This window comes from Cololabis saira, chromosome 16, assembly GCF_033807715.1.
Source record: "Cololabis saira isolate AMF1-May2022 chromosome 16, fColSai1.1, whole genome shotgun sequence".
NCBI classification, from domain to species: Eukaryota; Metazoa; Chordata; class Actinopteri; order Beloniformes; family Belonidae; genus Cololabis; species Cololabis saira.
In genome coordinates, this window is record NC_084602.1 from 35,706,133 (window position 1) to 35,732,095 (window position 25,963).

A 25,963-nucleotide genomic window follows, 5' to 3' on the forward strand; every position below is an offset into this window, starting at 1 on the left:
TGCACATTTTTAAGCTTCACAGAGTTAAAAACAACTGACAGAAGAAATGATTTCTGAAAGTTACAGTTGTTTCACGGAGCCTGTCAGACGTTTCAGGGGTTTGCCGACGAACACGGAAACAGGAAAAACATCTGTAGGCATTTCCTTCAAGGTGCCTATCAAAATATTTACAGACTAATGACATGGTTTGTGCCGGGCTACGTTTACCGTCACGCTCACTTTCCCTCCTCGTAAACATCGAAGCTTCACTGGAGAGCAGTGATACGCGAGAGGCGTGAGACTCGCGGCGTCTCCTAAAGTCACATCTACCATTTCATCTGCCGTTACCGAAGAAAACACACAAGTCTTTGTTCAAAACAGGTTGATGGATGAGGTGCTCTGGCCGCCGACCCCCTCGGCGTGGACGTCTGTGGCCGGCTGGCTGGGAAAGAAGGTGGACCGGCAGGTCGTGACCTCAGCGGGGCTCGGGGATGAAGACCAGGGCCGGGGTTTAGGACGGGCCGAGCCGGTGCCACGCCGCCACCACCTTCTCCGGGTTGGCCATCGTGTCCCGCCACTGCTCTGCGGCGTCAGCGGCGGCACCGTCGACCCCTAGCTGGACCTGCGGCCGACAGAGAAACAGGGTTAAACCTTGTTTTCCCTTTGTGCACACAGACATACTCACTCCACAGTTTCAGGGACAGTTAATCGCAGTAGCCTAGTTTTTGATTCAGTTTTAGAGACCTGGACTGGTTGCTCTTTGTGTCTCTGCCTGTTTCCGTTTCTGTTTGTTGTCTGTCTGTTTTCTCTCTTGCAGATTTCAAAGGCTTGTGTGCCCTTTGTGTGTTTTCCTGTGTTTCTCTCATTTCAGACTGTCACCCCTCAACACCGACTACATAATGTCATTAAAGGATTCTGAAGCAATCTCTGTGCAACGGGAGCAAAACTGAAAATCAGCGTTGTGGAGCCGTAATAGGTGCGGCATTAAAAACATACAGTCAGTGTGGTTACATTTACATCCAAATAAAGCTGTTGGCAACAATCTATCTGAGGATTAAACTGGAGTTTCCCAGAAATCCAAGTAAACATGCGCGAGAAGACAATCGATTATTGAGTGAGGTGTGTTTGACTCCGCGCCGCTAGGTGCCGCCACACGCACTTTCACGTTGTTTCACGTTGTCGTTCTTCCGGTTCCTTCTTTGTCGTTCTTCTTTTTCTCCGACTGTGTTGATATTCTGGCTTTCGCGGCTTGTCACTTCCCCAAGGGGGGGTCCCGGAGCAGTCGCTAGCTCGGCTAAGCGTGAGTTGCGTATACATCCCGGAATAACTCGGATTAGGACGAATTATCTGGTGCTAAAAGCTCGATCTCAAGAGCTTCAGTTCTGTTCCACTACAGCCGGCTAAGGTGGAAACACGGCTTGTAAAACTTCAATATCAGTCGGATTAAGGCAACAATCCCACTTTCCGTGTTTACATCTTAGCCGGGCCGTAGTCGAACCAAACTAAGGCTCTTGAGATGGAGCTGTCAATGGCCACTACAGGGTTTTTCTTTGTTATAGAATAAATAAAACGGTCTATTTGATAAAGTCAAATTTGTTTCTTTTGAAGAAAGTTGATGGGACACTGGGATGGTTTAAACGCCTCATGAAAGTAGCGACCATAGGTACACCATAGCATCGCGCTTATTGTGCATTTATCCTTATCGAGGTAAAACAGCCAAATTTATCATGATATTGATTTGAGGTCATATCGCCCAGCTCTACTTGTGAATGTAAGTCAGTACGTCTACATGCACTAACAGGAAGTGGAATTGTTGCCTTAATCCGACCGATACAGAGGTTTTAACAGCCGTGTTTCCACCTTAGCCGGGCCGAACTGAAGCTCTTGAGATGGAGATTTTAGTGCCAGATAATTCGTCCTAATCCGAGTTATTCCATGTATACCAACCAAGTGAGTTTTACTTGCAACATGATCAGCTTAGTATGTACGATATTTACAGAGCTGCTGCATCGTTAGCATCCATATTTTCTCATGTTGTTGCCACCTAGTGGCACGGAGTGGAACCACCTCACTCAATAATCGATTGTCTTCTCGTGCATGTTTACTTGGATTTCTGGGAAACTCCAGTTTAATCCTCAGATAGGTTGTTGCTGGTAGCTGGATTTTGACGTAAATGGAACCGAACTGAGTGCCGTGTTCAGGAGCCTTTACTGCTCGTGCTCCAGGCTCAGTGCACGTCAACATACGTCGTTTGTTGGCGGGAATCTGGCCTGGAGATATCTGAGGATGACTGGAGAGATATTTGTGAAAGTCAGGCTAGGACCAACAGTTCCAGGGCCTGGCGGGAATTCTGCTGGAAGAACATAATGAGATTCTTTATGACTCCAAAACTGACATTTAAACAGCAGGGTTTCCAGGGTCAGGATATATGCTGATGACAGACCACTTCCATGTATTCTGGAACTGCTGCCTTATTCAACCATATTGGCAAGAATTTACTGAAGAATTACAGACAATTTTTGGACTAAAACTTGAGATTTCCTTTATTGCATTGTATCTGGGTAAAATCCCAGATTGACTTATGGCCGAGGACGATAATAAAGTGCTCTTGGCTGCGAGCAAGAAGGCCGTTACACGGAAACAGCTGCAGACAAATCTGCCATCAAAGGACGACTGGAGCACAATAGTTGAGGATATACGTAGCATGGAAAAACTGACCTTCTCCTTAAGATTACAGGCTGAGCAGAATATAAAATACTGGGAAAGGTGGACTTTATATTCTGTGGAATGTAACTCATTGACTGTGTGAATGTAAAATCCTGTTTTTGTGGGGGTTTTCTTTATTTTTATTAATGGCCACGATTACATGACATGACATTACATTGATGTTTTTAATTCGGAATTAATTATTTCGAATTAAATAATTCCGAATTAAACTATTTTCCTTTGAGTTTACATGGAAATAGGAATTCCGAATTGAGGTTTACATGGAAAACACATTTGATCGGCTTTATCCAATTCCTCTTAAGGTCTGGGGGTTGGGAAGGTTCTGATTGGATAGGGGGGCGGACCGGAAGTTACGTCTACCGGAAGAAAAACTAACTTAGCCGCTACAACTTTGAAAAGCTCACAATTATGTTTCCTGCCATCTGTTCTTTTAATTATTTCCAGGTCCTCCAAGCTATTTATTAAATAAATGGTCTCTGCTCTTGACCAGCGTTTACTGCGTGCTGCCATCTTGAAACTTTGTTTGGAAAACAAGCCCAGCGTGGAATATAAGCGTCATGGAGACAGACGGGCGAGAGAACGGAATAAACCAGCCACTTACTTCGGAATTAAGTTTAATTCGGAATGGCCATTTTCATTCGGTATTAGATGTTTCCATGGTAATTTTTACTCATTTTAAATCAGATTTAATTTTAATTCTTAATTAAAGAGGAATTAAACTTCCCATGTAAACGCACTCAATGTATACCCTATGTCAACCTGTTTGTTCTCTTATTTTATTTTGATTTTTATTCATTTATTTATTTTTTACTTCCTTTATTGTTGGAAAAAACTTGAAATCACCAATAAAGAGAAAGTTGCAAAAAAAAAACATATGTTTATTTTTGAAAATGTGACAATAACAAAAAAAATATTGACCGACCTGTCCGAGACACTGTTTCCTGCGGACGGAGCTGCGGCTGTACAGCTTGATTGACAGCGAGGGGGCGTGGTCGAAGGAGGCCAGGTGGAAGTGGAAGGTCTCGGCCCACTGGCACTGGCCCCCGGGGGCCTTCAGGGCCCGGGTCTTCCTCTGGACCCCCCCCAGGCCCAACTGCTGCATCTCCGCCTTGACGAAGAAGGCTGGAGGGGGAGAAGGGAGTGGCCGTTATAGAAGGTCTGCATTGACGTCACTTCCCCACTGGACCCCCCCCTTACTCGCACTGAGTGGCAAAACATCAGCAAAAATGTCTGCAACTAGTGGAGAACACGGGATAACTGCTGATTATCACCTTAAATTAGCGTCAGTTGGACTTGACAGTGACCCGTTCAGTTACCCCAAGAACCAGTGGTCCATGGACATTAATATTTGGCCACCAATCGAGTTTCCTGATATTTATATGTACTTAATTTCTACGCCGGGGAAATACACGAAGCAAAGCTTGAAGGCGTACAAAAGTCTTGACGCTTGGTCCGACTTCAAGGCAGGATTTGTTTGGCGAAATAAAAGGCGACCTATTATGAAAAACATGTTTTCTCTTGCTTTAACATTTATAAAGTGGTCTCCCCTCAGCCTGCCAACTCAGAGAAGGAGGAAAGCAACCAAATTCTGCAGTGTCTGTACAGCCGCCCGGATGAGCCGTCCAGTGTGATGTGGATCTACGAGCCGTTCAGATTCTGCTCCCTTTTGTTACGTAACGACGGGCGCGATTTATGTAGGCCATCAGGACTCACCTTGGGACAGCGGCGAGGAGGACGGCGGCAGGTTCTGGGCGGCGAGCACCTGCAGCTGGATGCGGCCGTTGACCGGCTGGAAGCAGGTGCTCAGGTGGAGCTCGGAGTGACACACCTGGAAGAGAGAGTTTTTCATTTGCTTTTCATTTAATCATTTTGCTTTTCCCTTCCAGCTCAACGCATCGCTTTTTGCTACTTCTTATCGAAATAAAACGTAATGTGAGGGGTCATTTAGCCACTAGTTTCCACTCCAGCTCAGCTGTCCCTTTTCTTCTCGAAATGAAGACGGCGTCAGACGCCGCCGCCTTCGCCCCTGAAAGCTTCACCGGCCGGCGCTGATTTGGAGCAATTTGGGCCTTTTGTGTCGAATAAATCAGGACTGGATCAAATCATCCTCCAGAGAAGCTGATGATGAGTCACCGTCTGATCCCCGAGTAGGTTACAGCCAAACATCCGTCATCCATCCATCCATCAGTCAGTCCGTCCATCCATCCATCCATCCATCCATCCATCCATCCATCCATCCATCCATCCATCCATCCTGCATCCATCCATCATCCAACCATCCATCCATCCATCCATCCATCCATCCATCCATCCTGCATCCATCCATCATCCAACCATCCATCCATCCATCCATCCATCCATCCATCCATCCTGCATCCATCCATCATCCAACCATCCATCCATCCATCCATCCATCCATCCATCCATCCTGCATCCGTCCGTCCGTCCGTCCGTCCGTCCGTCCGTCCGTCCGTCCGTCCGTCCATCCATCCATCCATCCATCCATCCATCCATCATCCATCCATCCATCCATCCATCCATCCTGCATCCGTCCGTCCGTCCATCCATCCATCCATCCATCCATCCATCCATCATCCATCCATCCATCCATCCATCATCCATCCGTCCATCCATCCATCCATCCATCCATCATCCATCCATCAGTCCATCCATCCATCGGTCCATCCATCCATCATCCATCCATCCATCCATCAGTCCATCCATCCATCAGTCCATCAGTCCATCATCCATCCATCAGTCCATCCATCCATCCATCAGTCCATCCATCAGTCCATCCATCAGTCCATCCATCCATCCATCCATCCATCCATCCATCCCTTCATCCATCCATCCATCCATCATCCATCCATCCACCCATCAGTCCATCATCCATCCATCCATCCATCCATCCATCCATCCATCCATCCTGCATCCATCCATCATCCAACCATCCATCCATCCATCCATCCATCCATCCATCCATCCATCCATCCATCCTGCATCCGTCCGTCCGTCCGTCCGTCCGTCCATCCATCCATCCATCCATCCATCCATCCATCATCCATCCATCCATCCATCCATCCATCCTGCATCCGTCCGTCCGTCCATCCATCCATCCATCCATCCATCCATCATCCATCCATCCATCCATCCATCATCCATCCGTCCATCCATCCATCCATCCATCCATCATCCATCCATCAGTCCATCCATCCATCGGTCCATCCATCCATCATCCATCCATCAGTCCATCCATCCATCGGTCCATCCATCCATCATCCATCCATCCATCCATCCATCATCCATCCATCAGTCCATCCATCCATCAGTCCATCAGTCCATCATCCATCCATCAGTCCATCCATCCATCATCCATCCATCCATCCATCAGTCCATCCATCTATCCATCAGTCCATCCATCCATCCATCCATCCATCCCTTCATCCATCCATCCATCCATCATCCATCCATCCACCCATCAGTCCATCAGTCCATCATCCATCCATCCATCCATCATCCATCCATCCATCCATCCATCCATCCATCAGTCCATCCATCCATCCATCCATCATCCATCCATCCATCCATCCATCCATCAGTCCATCCATCTATCCATCAGTCCATCCATCCATCCATCCATCATCCATCCATCTATCCATCAGTCCATCCATCCATCCATCCATCATCCATCCATCAGTCCATCCATCCATCCATCCATCATCCATCCATCTATCCATCTATCCATCTATCCATCATCCATCCATCCATCCATCCATCATCCATCCATCCATCCATCAGTCCATCCATCCATCCATCCATCATCCATCCATCCATCCATCCATCAGTCCATCCATCCATCCATCCATCATCCATCCATCCATCCATCCATCCATCTATCCATCTATCCATCATCCATCCATCCATCCATCCATCATCCATCCATCAGTCCATCCATCCATCCATCCATCAGTCCATCCATCCATCCATCAGTCCATCCATCCATCCATCCATCATCCATCCATCCATCCATCCATCCATCTATCCATCTATCCATCATCCATCCATCCATCCATCCATCATCCATCCATCAGTCCATCATCCATCTATCCATCAGTCCATCCATCCATCCATCCATCATCCATCCATCCATCCATCCATCCATCCATCTATCCATCTATCCATCATCCATCCATCCATCCATCCATCCATCATCCATCCATCCATCCATCAGTCCATCATCCATCCATCCATCCATCAGTCCATCCATCTATCCATCCATCCCTTCATCCATCCATCAGTCCATCATCCATCCATCCATCCATCAGTCCATCCATCCATCCATCAGTCCATCCATCCCTTCATCCATCCATCCCTTCATCCATCCATCAGTCCATCATCCATCCATCCATCCATCAGTCCATCCATCCATCCATCAGTCCATCCATCCCTTCATCCATCCATCACCATCCATCTATCCATCAGTCCATCCATCCATCCATCCATCATCCATCCATCTATCCATCAGTCCATCCATCCATCCATCCATCCATCCATCCCTTCATCCATCCATCAGTCCATCATCCATCCATCCATCCATCAGTCCATCCATCCATCCATCACCATCCATCTATCCATCAGTCCATCCATCCATCCATCCATCATCCATCCATCTATCCATCAGTCCATCCATCATCCATCCATCCATCCATCCCTTCATCCATCCATCCATCCATCACCATCCATCTATCCATCAGTCCATCCATCCATCCATCCATCATCCATCCATCCATCCATCAGTCCATCCATCCATCCATCCATCATCCATCCATCTATCCATCAGTCCATCCATCCATCATCCATCCATCCATCCATCCATCCATCCATCCATCCATCAGGAGAGTGGTTTTAGGTTTGACCTACTTTCCAGCTCCGTTTTTCTTTTTCTCTCTCCACTCAGGCCCATTTGCCAATTTCCCCCAAACAGAAAAGCTCTTTCTCAATCGTCCCTGATTACGCAACTCCAGGCCGAGGAGACGCCTCGGGTCGTTTATGGGAGACGTGTTTATGGGGGACACTCGGCTCCTTCTGCGTATTAGCTGCAGTTATGCAACAATGGCTGTAAACGTCTGGGATGTTTCTACGCTGATTTCCCTCCTGGACCCGACGACGGCCCGCCGGCTCTACCGGGGACAGGAATGCAGCCCCCCCTTTCTTTCTCAGACCTTGTAAACTGTGCACAATGTGGTTTTTGCATTTTCTTGCTGGAAAATGTCCCTGGAAACTGTATGCATCTATCCATCTATCTGTCTGTCCGTCCGTCCATCCGTCATCTAGATTGTACACTGCCTGGATTTAACTAAACTAACCGGTTGGAGCCTCCGATCAGATCATTAATGTAACCAGTAACCAGATGTGGTATTAACGAGTTACATTTACTCCGTTACATTTACTTGAGTAAGTTTTGGGAAATGTTGTACTTTTAGGAGTAGTTTTGAGTCACTATACTTTTTACTTTTACTTGAGTAGATTTGTGAAGAAGAAACTGTTCCTCTTACTCCGCTACATTAGGCTACGTTGAGCTGTTACTTTTCTTTTATCCCTTTCATCCACGTACGCGTCAATCTCATGACATCACTGAGTGATTCTTTGGGAAAAATGTTTGTTTTTGCATGTTTTGTCACATTTACACAGACTCAAACTCACACAGAGTTTCTATGAGTTCATGTTTGTTCTAGTTCTGCCTGGTTAAAAAAGAAAAGTACAAAGGCTTGAAATTTTGTGCTACTTGTGCTTAATTTATTTTTTTATTCTGTTATTTTATTTATTTGATTATTTATTAAAGTACTTGAATTTACTTTAAGCTTATTTTAATTTAAGCTATTTTTTTTATTAATTTAAATTTATTTTATTATTTTATTGATTTAATTTGCCTGAAGATGATTATTTTCTACTTTTGTCTGTTTGAATGGTTGTGTTAAAAAAATAAATCAGACGTTACTCAACAGTTACTCAGTACTTGAGTAGTTTTTTCACCAAGTACTTTTTTACTTTTACTCAAGTAATTATTTGGATGACTAGTTTTACTTCTACTTGAGTCATATTATTCTGAAGTAACAGTACTTTTACTTGAGTACAATTTTTGGCTACTCTACCCACCTCTGCCAGTAACTGATGCAGGAGCTTTATGTCTAAGGACACTTCCTGCCGTCGTGGAGAAGAGCCCGAAAAATCCATGATAAAAAACCCTGTCGCTCCCATCACTGTCGTATACTCAATAAATATGACATTTTAAACTTTGAAAATCTGATAAAGCACTCAAATGTCTGCTTACTTATTAAAAATTATCCATAATGCTGCCCTTGAAAAAAGGGAAAAAAAAAGTTCACCACGAACAACCAGATCTGTTACCAGGGGTGAGTGTCGTGTACCCCAACGCAAAACTGCATTTGGGAAATCATCATTTCTCATGTATTGCAATGACTCAATGGAATACTCTGCCAACCGACATTATTTCAAGTCCCCACACCTTCTCACATCTTGCCAAGCGTTGGTTACTGTCAAGACAAGTGTGTGTACATTTATGAAGTGTGTTGTGTGTGTGTGTGTGTGTGTGTGTGTGTGTGTGTGTGTGTGTGTGTGTGTGTGTGTGTGTCTGTGTGTGTCTGTGTGTGTGTGTGTGTGTGTGTGTGTGTGTCTGTGTCTGTGTCTGTGTCTGTGTCTGTGTGTGTGTGTGTGTGTGTGTGTGTGTGTGTGTGTGTGTGTGTGTGTGTGTGTCTGTGTGTGTCTGTGTGTGTGTGTGTGTGTGTGTGTGTGTGTGTGTGTGTGTGTGTGTGTGTGTCGGGGGGGGGGGGGGGCAGCCTAGCTTTAATCTTAGGTGCCAACATCTGACGGATCCCATGTTCTGTTGAATCTGCATGTTCTATTTATCTATTTTTTCTATGGTCTTTTTGCTTTGTTCTGCTCTTTTACTTATTTTTTCCTTTTCTATACAAATGTTTATGTAGTATTGCATCAACTTGCCCAGGGACTACAGGTGGAAAATAGCAAGTTGCTACAACCTGGTAAAATGGATATTCTCTTGTAAAAGATTAATGTCTTATTGTGCACTGTCCCTGTTTTGAAATAAATAAATAAATTACAAATTACAAGAAGTGACTTCAGAAATGTCGAGGTTTTGACACGAAGCAAAGAAAACATCTGGGGAGACGCTGAAAGAGCTAAACGTGGGTTCAGGACCGTCCGTGTGTTCCGAGAAACGATCGTGATCAACGATCACGGAAACGTTTGGTGAAATTAAATCAAAAAATGTGTTAAATAGTGAAAGTAAGAACAATGAACTCAAGGGTCTAAACAGCTGTAACGTCTCATGAAAACCACTAATCAGGCCAGTGGACTGAGGTCATGTGGTCCAGATGAGTCCAGATTTACCCAGAGTTCATCACAAATCAGGAGCAAGAGAAGAAAAAAGGCAAAACACGAGGAAACTCGTGCTTCACGGAAGGTGGGTATGTTATTGAAATAAAACTTTGTAGCACAAACACCTGAGCTGCCACAGCTGGAATCTGTCTCCAGTCTCTGTCTGGACTGGAGATTTGTGTTTTCCTAGCAGCCCTGATTAACATTTATTGAACCCCTTGTTAACGCCCTCTGCATTCACCTCTGTTGAGAAAGAGTAAATATAAATACATAAATATCCCCGCTGTTTCTCATCATCAGTTGCTGCATCGACAGGACTAAGAGCTCTCCAGTCTCCAGACGGCTCTGGTTGAACAGCCTGACAAACCATCTCCGATCGCGCTGTTTTCTTTACCGAGATCACAAGAAAAGCAGAGCAGTGATCCCCTCTCCATCCCATGTTGCTGTCTTGTTTATTTATCTTTATTCCACCAACTCAAAATATTAATCACTTTTCTAAGCGAACGGCGCTAATGCAGTTCAAACAGCAGGTGTATCCGCCCCTTTAATCTGATTGGTTTACGAGTAAGTCGTGTTTTATCCACTGCTCTGCGTCCCCCACGTGGGGTGCGCTCTTATGATTGGCTGAAACAAAGGAAGACATCTGATTGGTTGCAGATCCTCCCGTGTTAAAAAAAAAAAAGTATTTGTGGATCGAGTCACGTCAGGGGAGTCTCAAAAGTCACACACAAATCCAGCGCAGCTCACAGACAAAAAAACGTTTGTAAATCAGGTTATATTTGTGTGTGCATCAAAAATACATTTGTGTATCTTGTGCTAGGCACGTGTGAATTGTTCTGTGCATTTGTGGATCGGTCTGTGCATTTGTGAAACTTGTCCTGTGCATTTGTGAAACGGTGTGTGCATTTGCGGATCGGTGTGTGCATTTGTGAATTTTGTCCTCTGCATTTGTGAAACGGTGTGTGCATTGGCGAATTATGAGTCTGTTCTAGCTCCATAAAAGAGTGGTCACATGACCAGTTAGTCGTATATAAGCTACAAACTTTAGCCAATATATAATAAATTGGCTATAGTTGTATATCAATTTATATTGTTAAGAAGTTTGACTATTTTTAATTAGATAAATGTGCATTTGTAAAAGGCAGACGTAGTCGCTTAGGGCCCCAATTTGGTCAGGGGCAGCCCTGCATATATATCTTACGGAGGATTTGGACGGAGGGTTGAGGTCCAGCCAGTGCTCCGACTCCTGGGGGCCGAGCTGCCGCAGGGAGAGGACGCACTCGGCCAGTGTCCGTTTCCGGGGCTGGTGCGTCTGCAGCCGCAGGACCAGCGCGCTGCAGCGCAGCTGCTGCAGGCGCAGCGCAAACACGAAGGTCTCCACGAAGGACACGTCCTGAGTCGGAGGAAGCACATATGTCATTTTGCAGTTTATCTTAAATAATAAAACATTACTACTACTACTTTAGAAGAGATTAACGTCCTGCTCTGAAAGCTGAATTAACTTAAAAAAATTAAAAAGGTAATAATTCCAAGTGTCCAGGGACCTATGGAAGAGTATTAGGGCCATCCAGGAGAAAAAATATTTGAGAGGGGAAGATTTTTTTTTATTGTGCGCTTCGAGAAAAAAGTAGAAAACGTCGAGATTAATGTTGAAATACAATTTCAAGAATAAAGTTGAAATTTCGTGTATAAAGTTGAAATTTCGTGAATAAAGTCGGAATTTTGAGAATAAAGTTGAAAAGTTGGGAAAAAAGGCGAAATTTCAAGAATAAAGTCGAAATTTCGAAAATAAAGTTGAAATGTTGAGAAAAACGTCAAAATGTCGAGATTAATGTTGAAGTACAATTTCGAGAAAAAAGTCGAAATGTTGAGAAAAAGGTCGAAATTTCCTGAATAAAGTTGAAATGTTGAGAAAAAATTTGAAATGTCAAAAAAAAAGTCGAAAATGTCGAGATTAATGTTGAAACACAATTTCAAGAATAAAGTCGAAATTTCGTGTATAAAGTTGAAATTTCCAGAATGAAGTCGAAATTTCGAAAATAAAGTCGAAATGTCGAGAAAAACGTCAAAATGTCGAGATTAATGTTGAAGTACAATTTCGAGAAAAAAGTCGAAATGTTGAGAAAAAAGTCGAAATTTCGTGAATAAAGTTGAAATGTTGAGAAAAAATTTGAAATGTCGAGAAAAATGTCAAAATGTCGAGATTAATGTTGAAGTACAATTTCGAGAAAAAAGTCGAAATTTCGTGAATAAAGTTGAAATGGCAGCACGGTGGCTTAGTGGTTAGCACTGTTGCCTCACAGCAAGAAGGTCCCCGGTTCGACTCCCAGGCCCGGCAGGGTCCTTTCTGTGTGGAGTTTGCATGTTCTCCCCGTGCTCGCGTGGGTTTTCTCCGGGTACTCCGGCTTCCTCCCACAGTCCAAAAACATGCATATTAGGTTAATTGATGACTCTAAAATTGCCCGTAGGTGTGAGCGTGAGTGTGATTGTGAGCATGGTTTGTGTGTCTATATGTGGCCCTGTGATGGACTGGTGACCTGTCCAGGGTGTAACCCCTGCCTCTCACCTAAAATGAGCTGGGATAGGCTCCAGCAGACCCCCGTGACCCCGCAAGGGATAAAGCGGGTAAGATAATGAATGAATGAATGAATGAAAGTTGAAATGTTGAGAAAAAAGTTGAAATGTTGAGAAAAAAGTTAAAATTTCATGAATAAAGTTGAAATGTTGAGAAAAAACACGAAATTCTCAACATTTCGACTTTATTCTTGAAATTGTATTTCAACATTAATCTCGACATTTAGACTTTTTTCTCAAAGTGCACAATAAAAATAATCTTCCTCCTCTAAAATATTTTTTCTCCTGCCTGGCCCTAATACTCTTCCGTAAGGACCAGATGGGTTCCCGAGTGAATTTTTTTTTAAAGTTCTTGAACCAACCTGCCCCTATTTTGCTCTGTTTATTTGAAGAATATATTTGCTATTGGGTCCCTCCCATCAACCATGGAACAAGCAGTCAGATTGCTTATCACTAAAAAGAATAAAAATCCCCAGGAATGTAGTTCATACATCCTATTTTGCTCTTAATTGTTAACGTTGAAATTATTTCAAAGATACTAGCCTGCCGTTTACAGGTCGTCCTACCCTCAATTATAGGTGATCACTAAACACATGCTTTATTAATATACACAACGACTGAACAATATTCTTTATGATTCCACTCCACCTGATATTCCGGAAATATTAATATTGATTGATCCTCGAGAAAGCATTTGATCGGGTTGAGTGGGGTTATCTTTTCTACATCCTCAAACAATTTGGTTTTGGCTTTGAGATTTGTTTCTTGGATAAAGGTACTTTACTCTTCCCTCGCTAGCAGCTGTTCAATTAAACAATAATCTCTCCTCCAACTTCCACTAGACAAGGCTGCCCTTTGTTGCCTCTTTAATTCGCTCTCATTGTAAGATAAGATAAGACAAGATATCCTTTATTTTCTCCCTCAGTGGGGAAACTTATTTTTGTTGGCAGACTAAAAAGTCAGAAATAAAAAATATATAAAAAATATATATAAAATATGTATAATCACAGAAATATGAACAGTATATACAGTTGGTTGAAAGAAAGAAACAGTGCAAAAAAAAAACAATAAAAATAGAGCCATCAGCAATTGCCCTGCAGCGGGAAGTTGGCCTTAAAGAAGAAAAGAGAAACAGTTCTGAGCATAAAGTGTCCCTTTATGCTGACAACATGCTTTTATATCTTTCAGTACATTTCTGAAAAAATTTCAGGATATAAAGTCAACCCTCAAAAGTGTGAGGTCATACCGGTGTATACTGCGGCCAAACTTAATGGACTTGACTCATTCTCCCTTAAAATATGACTTCAAAGACTTCTTTAAGGCCAATTTCTCTTTTCTTTTCTTAAAAAAAAAGTTGAATAACCTTAACTGGGTGACAGTAGCTTCAGGTGGTGACTCAAATACCTGGCTGTAGGCTTTGACTGAGCTCTTGAACTGGACGGGTTTGGGGAGCGTGATTATCGCCTTGAAGCCGATTTTCTGCTCCTCCACGGCGTCTGAATGGAGGTTGAGGTCCGAGCACTGAAAAACCACGACACAGAGTTGGTTATACTCGGAGGTTTATAGTTTATAGTTTATAGTTTTATTTGCATCCCCATTAGGTACAGCAAAACTGCAGCAATTTTTCCTGGGGTCCGACACATAATACACAGTACATTACCACAATTAATTAAAAGCAAACCTAAAGAGGTAGGGAATTTATTATTGATATTGAAATTAGTAGAATTATTATAATGATAGCAGTGACTGAAAATATATTACTAATGTATGGTATTATTAGTGCTAGTATAATGTATTAGTATAATTATAGTTTTATGAATATATTATATTATGCATATATACCTGATGTGTGTGTGTGTGTGTGTGTGTGTGTGTGTGTGTGTGTGTGTGTGTGTGTGTGTGTGTGTGTGTGTGTGTGTGTGTGTGTGTGTGTATTATTGTTGTTGTTATTGTTGTTTCCATTATAAGTGTAGTTATGCTAGGAATGTATGACTGTATGTATTTATGTCTTAGATGTTATCATTTATGTAATATTTTATGTACTTTATGGACCCAGGAAGATTAGTGGTCGCCAAGACGGCAGCTAATGGGGATCAATACAATAAACAATAAACAGTAGCACATAAAAAAAAAGAAAGGGAAAAACAGAAAATAAAGAAAAAATAAAAAGTAATTCCGTTTAACATTCAAATATAAATAAAAACAATACATATTCATACATTTTATAACATCAATAAATTCAAACAATGTATAGTTATCATAGTTTGGAGCAATAACCATTTTTAATAAATATTCATTTATTTATATTATATATCTACATATCTATCTCTCTCTCTATATATAATATATATATATATATATATATATATATATATATATATATATATATATATATATACACACACACATACATATACACATACCCATATACTATCTACATTATTTATTCATTTATCTAATAATAATTATATACGTTTTATGTGTATATATTCAAGAGTTATTTCTTTACTTTAATTTGAATTATTTTATGTTAATAGTTTGCTTAAAGTGTTTGGGAAGGTTCAAGTGTTTCGTTGTTTAAAATGTTTAAACATTGCAATATATTACCAATTCTAATTCTAATAATTATTCTTGGCATTATCATGATATATTGTTTTATAGTATATTATTATATTATGTTATGAGATCTCATGGGATGTTATATTATAGTATTATTATATTGGTATATATTATAGTATGGTGATATCATTTTGTTATATGTTATAATATTATAATATAATTATGTTATATTAGGATATTATTATATGCTATCACTCTACATGATAATTATCTATATTTACGTTGATTATTTACACACACACATACACACACACACACACACACACACCTAGATACATATCATTGTAACTCGACTTTTGTTGTTGTTTGTACTGTCTGTATCTTGTATTTGTATTATGTCCACTTGGTAATAAAAAAAAACAAAAAACTGTCTAAACGTTCACACTGATGCATCATGGGATCGATGCACACTTCTAAAACTGTAAACGTGCTTCTTAAAAACAGCCCCCCCCCCCGGAGGGTCCTAGCCGAGGTTAACGGAGCGTTGAGGACGCTAACAGAGAGCTTTGTTCTCTACACAGAGGAGTCCATTGAGAAACGCTGCAGGAGAGAACAATCCCCCTCTGTGTCCCCCCCGGCCCCCCTGGCCCCCCAGGTGTAACCGTACCTGCACCAGAGTTATCCACACCTGCTCCAGGGCCTCCTGGTAGTTCAGCCGGACACACACCTTCCCCAGCTCGGGCTCGTCCCCGGACAGGGTGATGGAATCTGGGATCGGAGGGAAGGCATCATACGGAAGAGTATTAGGGTCAGGCAAGAGAAACATAAAAATAATATTTTGGGGGGGAAGATTTTTGTTTATTGTTGAAGTACAATTTCGAGAAAAAAATCGAAATGTTGAGAAAAAAGTCGAAATGTTGAGAAAAAAGTTGAAATGTTGAGAATAATGTTGAAATACAATTTCGAGAAAAAAGTCGAAATGTCGAGAAAAAAGTCGAAATGTTGAGAAAAAAGTTGAAATGTTGAGAATAATGTTGAAATACAATTTCGAGAAAAAAGTCGAAATGTCGAGAAAAAGTAAAAATGTCAAGAATAATGTTGAAGTACAATTTCGAGAAAAAAGTTGAAATGTTGAGAAAAAAGTCGAAATGTTGAGAAAAAACGGGGAGATAAGAGGACGGGCTCGTCGTTACCCAGGCTGCTCTCCATGGAGCTGAACACGGAGGACGTGCTGCTCAGGGTGCTGGACGTGGAGCCGAAGTGCTGCAGGAGACGAAACACAGGGATTATAAAACTCACACAGTCACCAGCCGTAAACATGTTGGTCTGAACGGGACGAACTTGAAAAACACAAAGTGAATCATTCTCTCTGGATGAAAGTCCAGATACGGAGGCAGGAAGTTCCATCTGAGATGTGAACGTAAGAGACGAGATTATCCTCCATGCTGGTCTCACGGACCTGGTTACCAATGGTTACAGGCATCCATCCATCCAGCCATCCATCCATCCATCCATCCATCCATGCATCCATCCATCCATCCATCCATCCATCCATCCATCCTCCATCCATCATCCATCCATCCATCCATCCATCCACCCATCCATCCATCCATCCATCCATCCATCCATCCATCCATCCATCCGTCCGTCCATCCATCATCCATCCATCTATACATCCATCTATACATCCATTTATCCATCCATCCATCCATCCATCCATCCATCCATCCATCCGTCCGTCCATCCATCATCCATCCATCTATACATCCATCTATACATCCATTTATCCATCCATCCATCCATCCATCCATCATCCATCCATCCATTTATACATCCGTTTATCCATCCATTCATCCTTCCATCGTTCCATCCATTTATCCATCCATTTATCATCCATCCATCCATCCATCATCAATCCATCCATCCATCCATCCATTTATCATCCATCCATCCATCCATCCATCCATCCATCCATCCATCCATCCATCCATCCATCCATCCATCCATCCATCCATCCATCCATCCATCCATTTATCATCCATCCATCCATCCCAACCATCCATCCATCCATCCATTTATCATCCATCCATCCATCCCAACCATCCATCCATCCATCCATCCATCATCCATCCACCTCAAATGACTTCTCTCAGTGAGGCAGTGACTGAACCTTCATTATTATCTGGGATGGGCCACACACACCTGTACAGGTGTTGGCCAGGGTTATATAAGGTTATATAACAAACACATGAAAGACAGCGGGTTGTGCCGGGACACGAAGACGGGAGCAGGCGTGTTAAACTGGTCTGAGGGAACTAGTCTAATGTTTGTCCAGGTTTTGGGACGAGGCCTTGGTTTAGCTGCTCCTAACGCGGTTTCCATTCATTTCAAGCTTTAACTGTTGACGACGTACTGCACCACATCCTTTATTTGACAAACAGATACGCCTAGCGAGGCCTTGTTTCCTGACAACAGGACTGTCTAAATACGACCTCGTCCAAGACGACTGAGCCTTGTTCACTCAGAGAGACAAAGTCAGGATGGATTATGGGACGGCTGCCAAACCGTAATAAGCACCAAAAGGTGCGATCGCTTCCACCTCAGCGGATTGAGGTAATTAAATCTAAAGACCATCGACGGTCAGGCCATGTTGGATGCTGCTCTAGGCGCCATTTTTGAGCTCTCAAGGCCCTGACACACCAAGCCGACTGTCGGGCCGTCGAAGAGCGTCGCTGCTCGTCTGTCGGCCTAGTTTTCCCGGTGTGTCCCGCACGTCGCCACAGGTCGGCCGCCCGTCGACAGCTTTTCAGCCGATTCGACATGTCGAATCGGCGTCGGCCGCCGGTCAAACAGCTCACTCTGTGATTGGCTGTTCAGATCTGAGGACTGAATCCAAAAAAAAAAACATGGCGGACATTTCTTATTTTTTAGTGAATAAAATCAATATTTTGAGTTAGTTTCTGCATAAAAATGCGTTTTGATTACATTTCTAGCAAGAAATATATATTTTACTTTCGTAATATTCACTCAGTGAAAGTACATAATCACTCGTTTTCCCCGTTGTTGCGAAGTCTTTTTCAAACCTCGCCAGAATAAAGGCTGATTTATGGTTCCGCGTTACACCAACGCAGAGCCTACGGCGTAGGTTACGCGGCGACGCGCGCCGTACCCTACGCCGTAGGCTCTGCGTCAATTTAATGCGGAACCATAAATCAGCAAAACATCACAGCAAATTGAAACGCAGACTGCGCAGAACGTACTGTACGTGCTAGTCGGCCGTTGGGTGTCGTCTTTGCGGTGTGTCAAAGTGCTTCTTTTTGAGCCCGACCCAGCCCGACACAGGCGACGCGAGGCGACACAGCAGTCGGCCAACAGCGGGCGACGTCGGGTTGGTGTGTCATCGGCTTTAAATCTATCTGAGGCATTTGCTGGAACTTATTTACCTCGAACATTTGCACCTGTAAAGTGGGTTACGACATCAGCGACGTCCAAGTTGGAACTTCAGACTAATAACTTGGAGATTCCAACTTCGGAGTACGAATGAATCCCACCGTAGGAGATGAGGAGGGAGGTTACGTTGGAAAGGCGCGTTATCGGTTGTCATGGTTACTTCGGCAATGAGACAGCGAGACTGGACGAGAGAGAAAACTGGGATTTTTGCAGAAGAAGCTGCAGAGGAAAGGAAGGAGGCAGCGAGACGACGGCGCCAGGATGCAGGATTTTGAAAAAACAGCTCGAGACCAAAAGCATGATCCGTGCAAAGGTGTCCACACGACCCATCTAACTAAAAAACAGCATAAATAGTCCACTTTGACATGTTTAAATACACCCACCGGGTATGGAGAATAAGAAGGGGTGAATCCTCATTTCTTGTTATTGCAAATACAATAAAAGCTTCCCAATAAGCCTCAATCTGCGTAGAATAATACCTCGACTCATTTTTAGAGTTTTATTACTATATTTACTTCTTGGATTGCACCTAGAGCCTGTTCTTTCATAGATGCATGTACTAAAACATAACTTTTACTGCTTCACGCTGCGTTTATTGCAGCACATCTGAACCAGGTACCAGCTTCAGTGTTTACAAAGCTGCTGCTGAGGATCGTGGAAAGTTTAGAGCTATATTTAGTCTCGGTTGGCACAAGTTCTCATAAAACAGTGGAGTAAACAGAGATTAGGTGGGACCGGCCTCACCTGCGTGCCGCTGTGGGAGCTGGACAGGTCGAACATGGAGCTGCTGAGCCGCTGCGGGCCGCCGGGCTTCAGGGTCCAACCTGCAGCAAGACATGAGAAAGAACCAGGGTGGGTTCGGTGCCGAGAGCCGGACTCAGCCAGAGTTTTGTTATAGAGTTAAAGTTGACATGCATAAAAGTGGAAACTCCTTTATCTACAACTCTAAATCCACTAAATACCTGAACAAACACTCCTTACATAACAGACATGCAACCATGATCCAGAAGTTAGAAATCTCTAATTCCAACGATACCATGTACAGGACTGTCTCAGAAAATTAGAATATTGTGATTTTCTGTAATGCCATTACAAAAACAAAAATGTCATACATTGTGGATTCATTACAAATCAACTGAAATATTGCAAGCCTTTTATTATTTTAATATTGCTGATCATGGCTTACAGTTTAAGAAAACTCAAATATCCTATCTCAAAAAATTTTAATATTCTGGGAATCTTCTTCCTTTTTATTTATTTGTTTACTTTTTTACTTTGTTTTTGTGGGGGGGGGGGGTTTGCTTTGTTTTTTTTTTCCTTCTTATTCATCTATTTTTAAATGTATACTCTGTAGCTTTAATACTTTATTATTACTTAGTTAGTTAGTTAGTTAGTTAGTTAGTTAGTTAGTTAGTTAGTTAGTTAGTTAGTTAGTTAGTTAGTTAGTTAGTTAGTTAGTTAGTTAGTTAGTTAGTTAGTTAGTTATTTATTCTTCCATTTTATTCCGACTTAAAAATAAGTTTCAGTTATTTATTTATTATTATTATTATTTTCGTTGAATAGTGTAATGCTATGTCCTTAAATCAAGAAAAAAATCCTAGGAGGTCGACTGTATATCTTTTTCTCATTCCATCGAGATGCACAGTATTGATATGGTGACAAATATCCTATATATATTATTTTCCTGTTCAACTGTGCCTTACCCCCCAATAAAAGTATTTCACTGCAAAAACTAAAAATCTTACCAGGAATATTTGTCTTATTTCTAGTTAAAATGTCTCATTTTTAGTCAAAAAAATCTCATTACACTTAAAACAAGACTCATCACTGGAAAAAACAACAAATTTCACCTGTTTCAAGTATATTTTCACTTAAAATAAGTAGAAAAATCTGCCAGTGGAACAAGATTTTTTTGCTTGTAATGAGAAGATAAATCTTGCCCCACTGGCAGATTTTTCTACTTATTTCAAGTGAAAATTTACTTGAAACAGGTGAAAATTGTCAAATAACAAGTTATTTTTCTGGTAATGACTCTTGATTTAAGTGTAATGAGATTTTTTTGACAAAAAATTAGACATTTAAACTAGAAATAAGACAAATATTCCTGGTAAGATTTTGAGTTTTTGCAGTGTAAAAAAGAAATCTCTAATTCCAGCTCATTCGTCTTTATCCTAAACATGATTTTAATAAAAACAGCTTTTATATTTCCAGAAACGTGGGCTGCCGTGGTACCAGGGTTCTGCGGGCCGGCGGTTCTGCTGCTCAGCGTCCCTCGGCGGGTCAAGGCGGGGGAGACGTGACCCCGGGGGAGTTCAGACCCGGGACTGTGGGAGCCCAGCAGCTCTGCCTTCCTCTCGGCGTACGCAGACCTGGCCGAGCCTGCAGGCGACACTCAGGGGTCAGAACGCTGAAAAAAATACATCTAAGCGCATGTAAATATAACATATTTAAATCTGTGATATTAACAATTAAAAATGAAGTTTGTTGCTTTATATGAATCCATCTAGTTTTGAACTTAATCTGCATTTGTTCAAAAAACAAGACATTGTGCATTTTTTCCTTAACAAGCAGTATTTCTGTAATCCCAGTAATTTTTTCATTCACACACAAACAACAAGCAATGATCTTGTTCTGTTTACTTTTCCTTTAACAATTTTAATCTATTGGGCAGATTGACCAACGTTTAGATGAAACATTCTTTATTTGTTTAAGTAGAACACTGCAGTAAAAAATATCTTGCTTGATCTACTTTTAAAAATTAAGGCAACTTTTTCGCATGAGATTTTTATGTAGATCAAGAAAAATTAATCTGTGTATAAACAACTTAATTTTTAGTACGTACAAAATTCATTTGCAAGTAAAGTCAACTTAATTTTGATAAATAAAGTAAACTTAACACAATTAAGTTGACTGTACTTGCAAAATGTATTATTTACATACAAAAAATTAAGTAGTTTGTACTTTCTTGATCTACATAATAATCTCATGCAAAAAGTTGACTTATTTTTTTTAAGTAGATCAAGCACAATATTTGTATCAGTGAAGGGTCCGGAAAGGCAAGCCGGGGGGTTCTGTGCAGCTTTGCAGAAGGCCAAAGGTTTCGTTAGTCATTTACTGAAAACATTAAACATTCATTCCGCTGTTTGGGGGTTATATTTCTGTGCATCATATTATATTGATCTCTAAAGTCATTTTAGTTTACCATCATCTTAAGATGACATAACTCTGCTCTGAGGATCAGTTACAGGTTACGTAACATCCCAGCTGAGCCGGTCACGCCACAGGCGTTTCCTGTTAGATGCACCTCCACACGTCACACATCCACCCCATGAATCCATTAATTCATCACACTGAATACAGAGGCGTACGGAAGAATATTAGGGCCAGGCAGGAAGAAAATAGAAATAATATTTTAGAGGATGAAGATTTTTTTTTCATTATGCACTTCGAGAACAAAGTAAAAATTTTGTGAATAAAGTAAAAATTTCGTGAATAAAGTCGAAATTTTGTGAATAAAGCCGAAATTTTGAGAATAAAGTCGAAATATATTTCAACTTTTTTCTCGAAATTATGCTTCAATCTCGACATTTCAACTTTTTTTTCGACATTTCGATTTTTTTCTCAACATTTCAACTTTTTTCTCGAAATTGTATTTCAACATTGAGTTTGAGTTTAGAATTGAGATTGTATGTTTGATTTTTTATTTTATTGTCTGGACCCCAGGAAGACTAGCTTTCGTTTTGGCATCAGCTAATGGGGATCCTTTTAAATAATTAAATAAACAAATGTCAACCTCACATGCTACAGCTAACTTCAGAAACCAGGCAGAAGCTTCCAGACATGTTCAGGTACGTACTGTGCAGGCCGTACTGCAGCGGGGGGCTGCGGGGGGCCCGGGGCTGCACGTAGGAGGGCCTGAAGGTGGGCAGCACGAAGGGAACCTCCCGGCCGTCCGGTGGCAGCTTGGACAGCAGGTAATCCTCACCGACCCCCCTGGTCCCCTCGTCCGCCCGATGTCCGAGGACGGACGCCTCGTTGGGAGGAATCTTTAGCCTGATCACTTCAGAGCACAAATCACCCCGTCACAATATGATAAGGGACTTGAAACCGATGTCATGGGATAAGACTAATAAGACTAAAATGGCATGGGAGGGGGATTTGGGGGTTGAGCTTTCTGAAGATATGTGGCAAAGTAGTTTGGAACGTATTCATACTTCATCATTGTGTATACGCCATGGGTTAATTTAATTTAGGCCCTGTCCCAATACTACCACTACCCCTAGTTTTCATCCTTACCCCTAAATTTTGCACGTTCCCGTGAGGGTAGTGGTGTCCCAATTCCTCTTTTCACCTAGGGGTAGTGGAGAAAACGAGTGTAGTGGCTATGAATCTGTCCCTACGGAGCGAGTGTTTTCCGATGCTCACTAGGAGAACTAGGGACAGAAAATTTTCCCAGAATGCTTTTCGTCGTCATTTGCGGACTGAATCAAAAAAAAAAAACATAGCGGACATTTCTTATTTTTTAGTGAATAAAATCAATATTTTGAGTTAGTTTCTGCATAAAAATGTGTTTTGATTAAATTTCTAGCGAGAAATATATATTTTACTTTCATAATATTCACTCAGTGAATGTACATAATCACTCATTTGCCCATTTGCCGAAGATCACGCCAGAATAAAGGCTGATTAATGGTTCCGCGTTAAACCAACGCAGAGCGTAGGTTACGTAACCTACGCCGTAGGCTCTGCGTCGATGTTACGCGGCGACGCGCGCCGTACCCTACGCCGTAGGCTCTGCGTCGATTTAATGCGGACCCATAAATCAGCTCCAGAGCCGGCAGGCAGAAATCTCGAAATTTTCGGAGCAAATTTCTTAACAGGCGTAGCTACAACTGTTAGATTTCATCTATTAAACCAACATTTATCTTCCTAAATGATTTATTTCAGCCAGCGGTAATTCTCCATAAAGCTGCAGGTTTCTCCCCCGGGACGACGGCGCAGGTTGACCTGGCGATCACGTCTGTACTCCGGCTGCTGCTGCTCCCCGGACCGGCGGCTCTTCTCATCTCCGAAAACATCGGGTCAAATTTCTTAACAGGCGTTATTTGGATAAACGGAGCCCAGGTTGGGGATCTTAACGGTTACTTTTACGCCTGAAAAAATATTAAAACTTAATAAAGTGGCATATTAACAGCTCTACAGCTGAAATTAAAACAGCTTTTAGCTCTCAGCTCCCTGATTTTAGGGGTGGTGCTGAAAGTAGGAGTAGGGGGAGTATTAGGACAGGACCCTGGGAAGATTTCAAGTGCCCTAAAATCTGTTCCTTCTTTTTTAGGGGTAGTGATGGTGAGGGAGGGCTAGTGGTAGAAAGTAGGGGGTGTATTGGGATTGGGCCTTAAAGTACTTCACCGCCTGCACTACTCAAGAGATAAATTGTCCAAACTCTTTCCCACTACCGACCCTGGTTGTCCTCGGTGCAGCTTTGTTCCTGCCACAATAGGACACATGTTCTGGTCATGCATTCTCTCAATGATTATTGGAGACAGATATTTGGTGTGGTTTCTAAAATTAGTGGTCAAACTGTAACACTTAGCTATCACACAGCCATCTTTGGTGCACCACCCCACGGGCTGTAAAGTCTCAAACTTACAAGCAAATGTTTTAGCATTTGTTTCCGTGCTTGCACGCAGACTTGTACTTTTTAACTGGAAATCAAAGGTAGCCCCGTCATTCCTGCAGGGGTTGAGGGATGTACTATCTTACCGTTAGAGAAACTGAGATACAAGACATGTAAAGCCCGCAAAAGCTTCACTTTGGCCTGGAGTCCATTTATAGAATTTGTGGAAAGTTTTCGCTTTCAATGAAGCATTGTATTTCTTTTTGTTTCTATGTATTTATTTATTTTTGTTTGTTTATTCAGTTCATGCCTGTCTGAGAGCCTTGGGGGTGGGGGATACTCTCTTTGTATATCCACGTTTGTACGTTTGATGTTTGTTAACGAAAAACTGCAAAATAACCCCCCCCCCCCCCCCCCCGAGACGCCACCCTACCCTGGGTCTCCGGCTCCAGCTGCCGCCTCCTCGCCAGCGTCCTGCAGCAGTTCTTCACACACTCCATGGCCACGATGGAGACGTTACAATGCTGAAATGGTACATGGAAGTTGGAGTTTACACAAAACAACAGCAACACCACCAGAGCTGCACACAAACCCTTTTATCTTTTATTTATGCCCCCATTTAAATTTATGTCAGTCAAAATTTGGAGGAACTTTGACCTCCATAACGCACCAGCGACACCAGAATTTCATAATTTTACATTGTACATAAAAAAACATGATTTATCTTTTATGTTTTGAACGTTGCCCTTTAAAGCCACGTTATGTAGCAATGCCACTCCCGACCACATGGAGGCAGTATATCACCAGTGAGTATCGTAACAATATCTGGTGTATCCAGGTATCTTAGTACTTGGTGTATCCAGGTATCTTAGTACTTGGTGTATCCAGGTATCTTAGTACTTGGTGTATCCAAGTATCTGAGTATCTGGTGTATCCAGGTATCTCAGTATCTGGTGTATCCAGGTATCTCAGTATCTGGTGTATCCAGGTATCTCAGTATCTGGTGTATCCAGGTATCTTAGTACTTGGTGTATCCAAGTATCTGAGTATCTGGTGTATCCAGGTATCTCAGTATCTGGTGTATCCAGGTATCTCAGTATCTGGTGTATCCAGGTATCTCAGTATCTGGAGTATCCAGGTATCTTAGTACTTGGTGTATCCAGGTATCTCAGTATCTGTTGTATCTCAGTATCTGGTGTATCCAGGTATCTCAGTATCTGGAGTATCCAGGTATCTCAGTACTTGGTGTATCCAGGTATCTCAGTATCTGGTGTATCCAGGTATCTTAGTATCTGGAGTATCCAGGTATCTTACTTGGTGTATCCGGGTATCTTAGTATCTGGTGTATCCAGGTATCTCAGTACTTGGTGTATCCAGGTATCTCAGTATCTGGAGTATCCGGGTATCTGTTCTTCCATTCTTCACTTGAGCAGAACAAACCCCTCAGAAACGGGTCTGCTGCTGCAGGTCTGGGTTTCTAACCTGGAATCAAAGAGCTGCCTGTTTTCTCTGCATCTCATTAACTTATTAACTTATTCCAGGTTCAGCAGCTCTGACTTTGCTCGTCTCGTGTGTCGGAGCTGAATTCCTGCTTTTCTACATCCCATTCACCCTTAACTGCAACTGCTGAGCCCTTTTTAC

The 25,963-nt window shown here is 42.1% G+C and overlaps 1 protein-coding gene across 1 annotated transcript; it reads right to left on the minus strand.

The window, feature by feature from the left end:
* On the minus strand, positions 1–24,841 carry LOC133462394 (tandem C2 domains nuclear protein). The gene is made up of 11 exons (XM_061743619.1): positions 24,756–24,841; positions 22,562–22,765; positions 20,938–21,084; positions 19,450–19,529; positions 16,449–16,518; positions 15,923–16,023; positions 14,101–14,217; positions 11,324–11,515; positions 4,420–4,534; positions 3,629–3,828; positions 1–601 (listed from the first exon to the last, which is right to left on the minus strand). Exons 1-11 carry the CDS (start codon positions 24,820–24,822, stop codon positions 491–493), a joined length of 1,404 nt encoding a protein of 467 aa, XP_061599603.1. The 5' UTR covers positions 24,823–24,841; the 3' UTR covers positions 1–490.
* Positions 24,842–25,963: the final 1,122 nt, after the last annotated feature.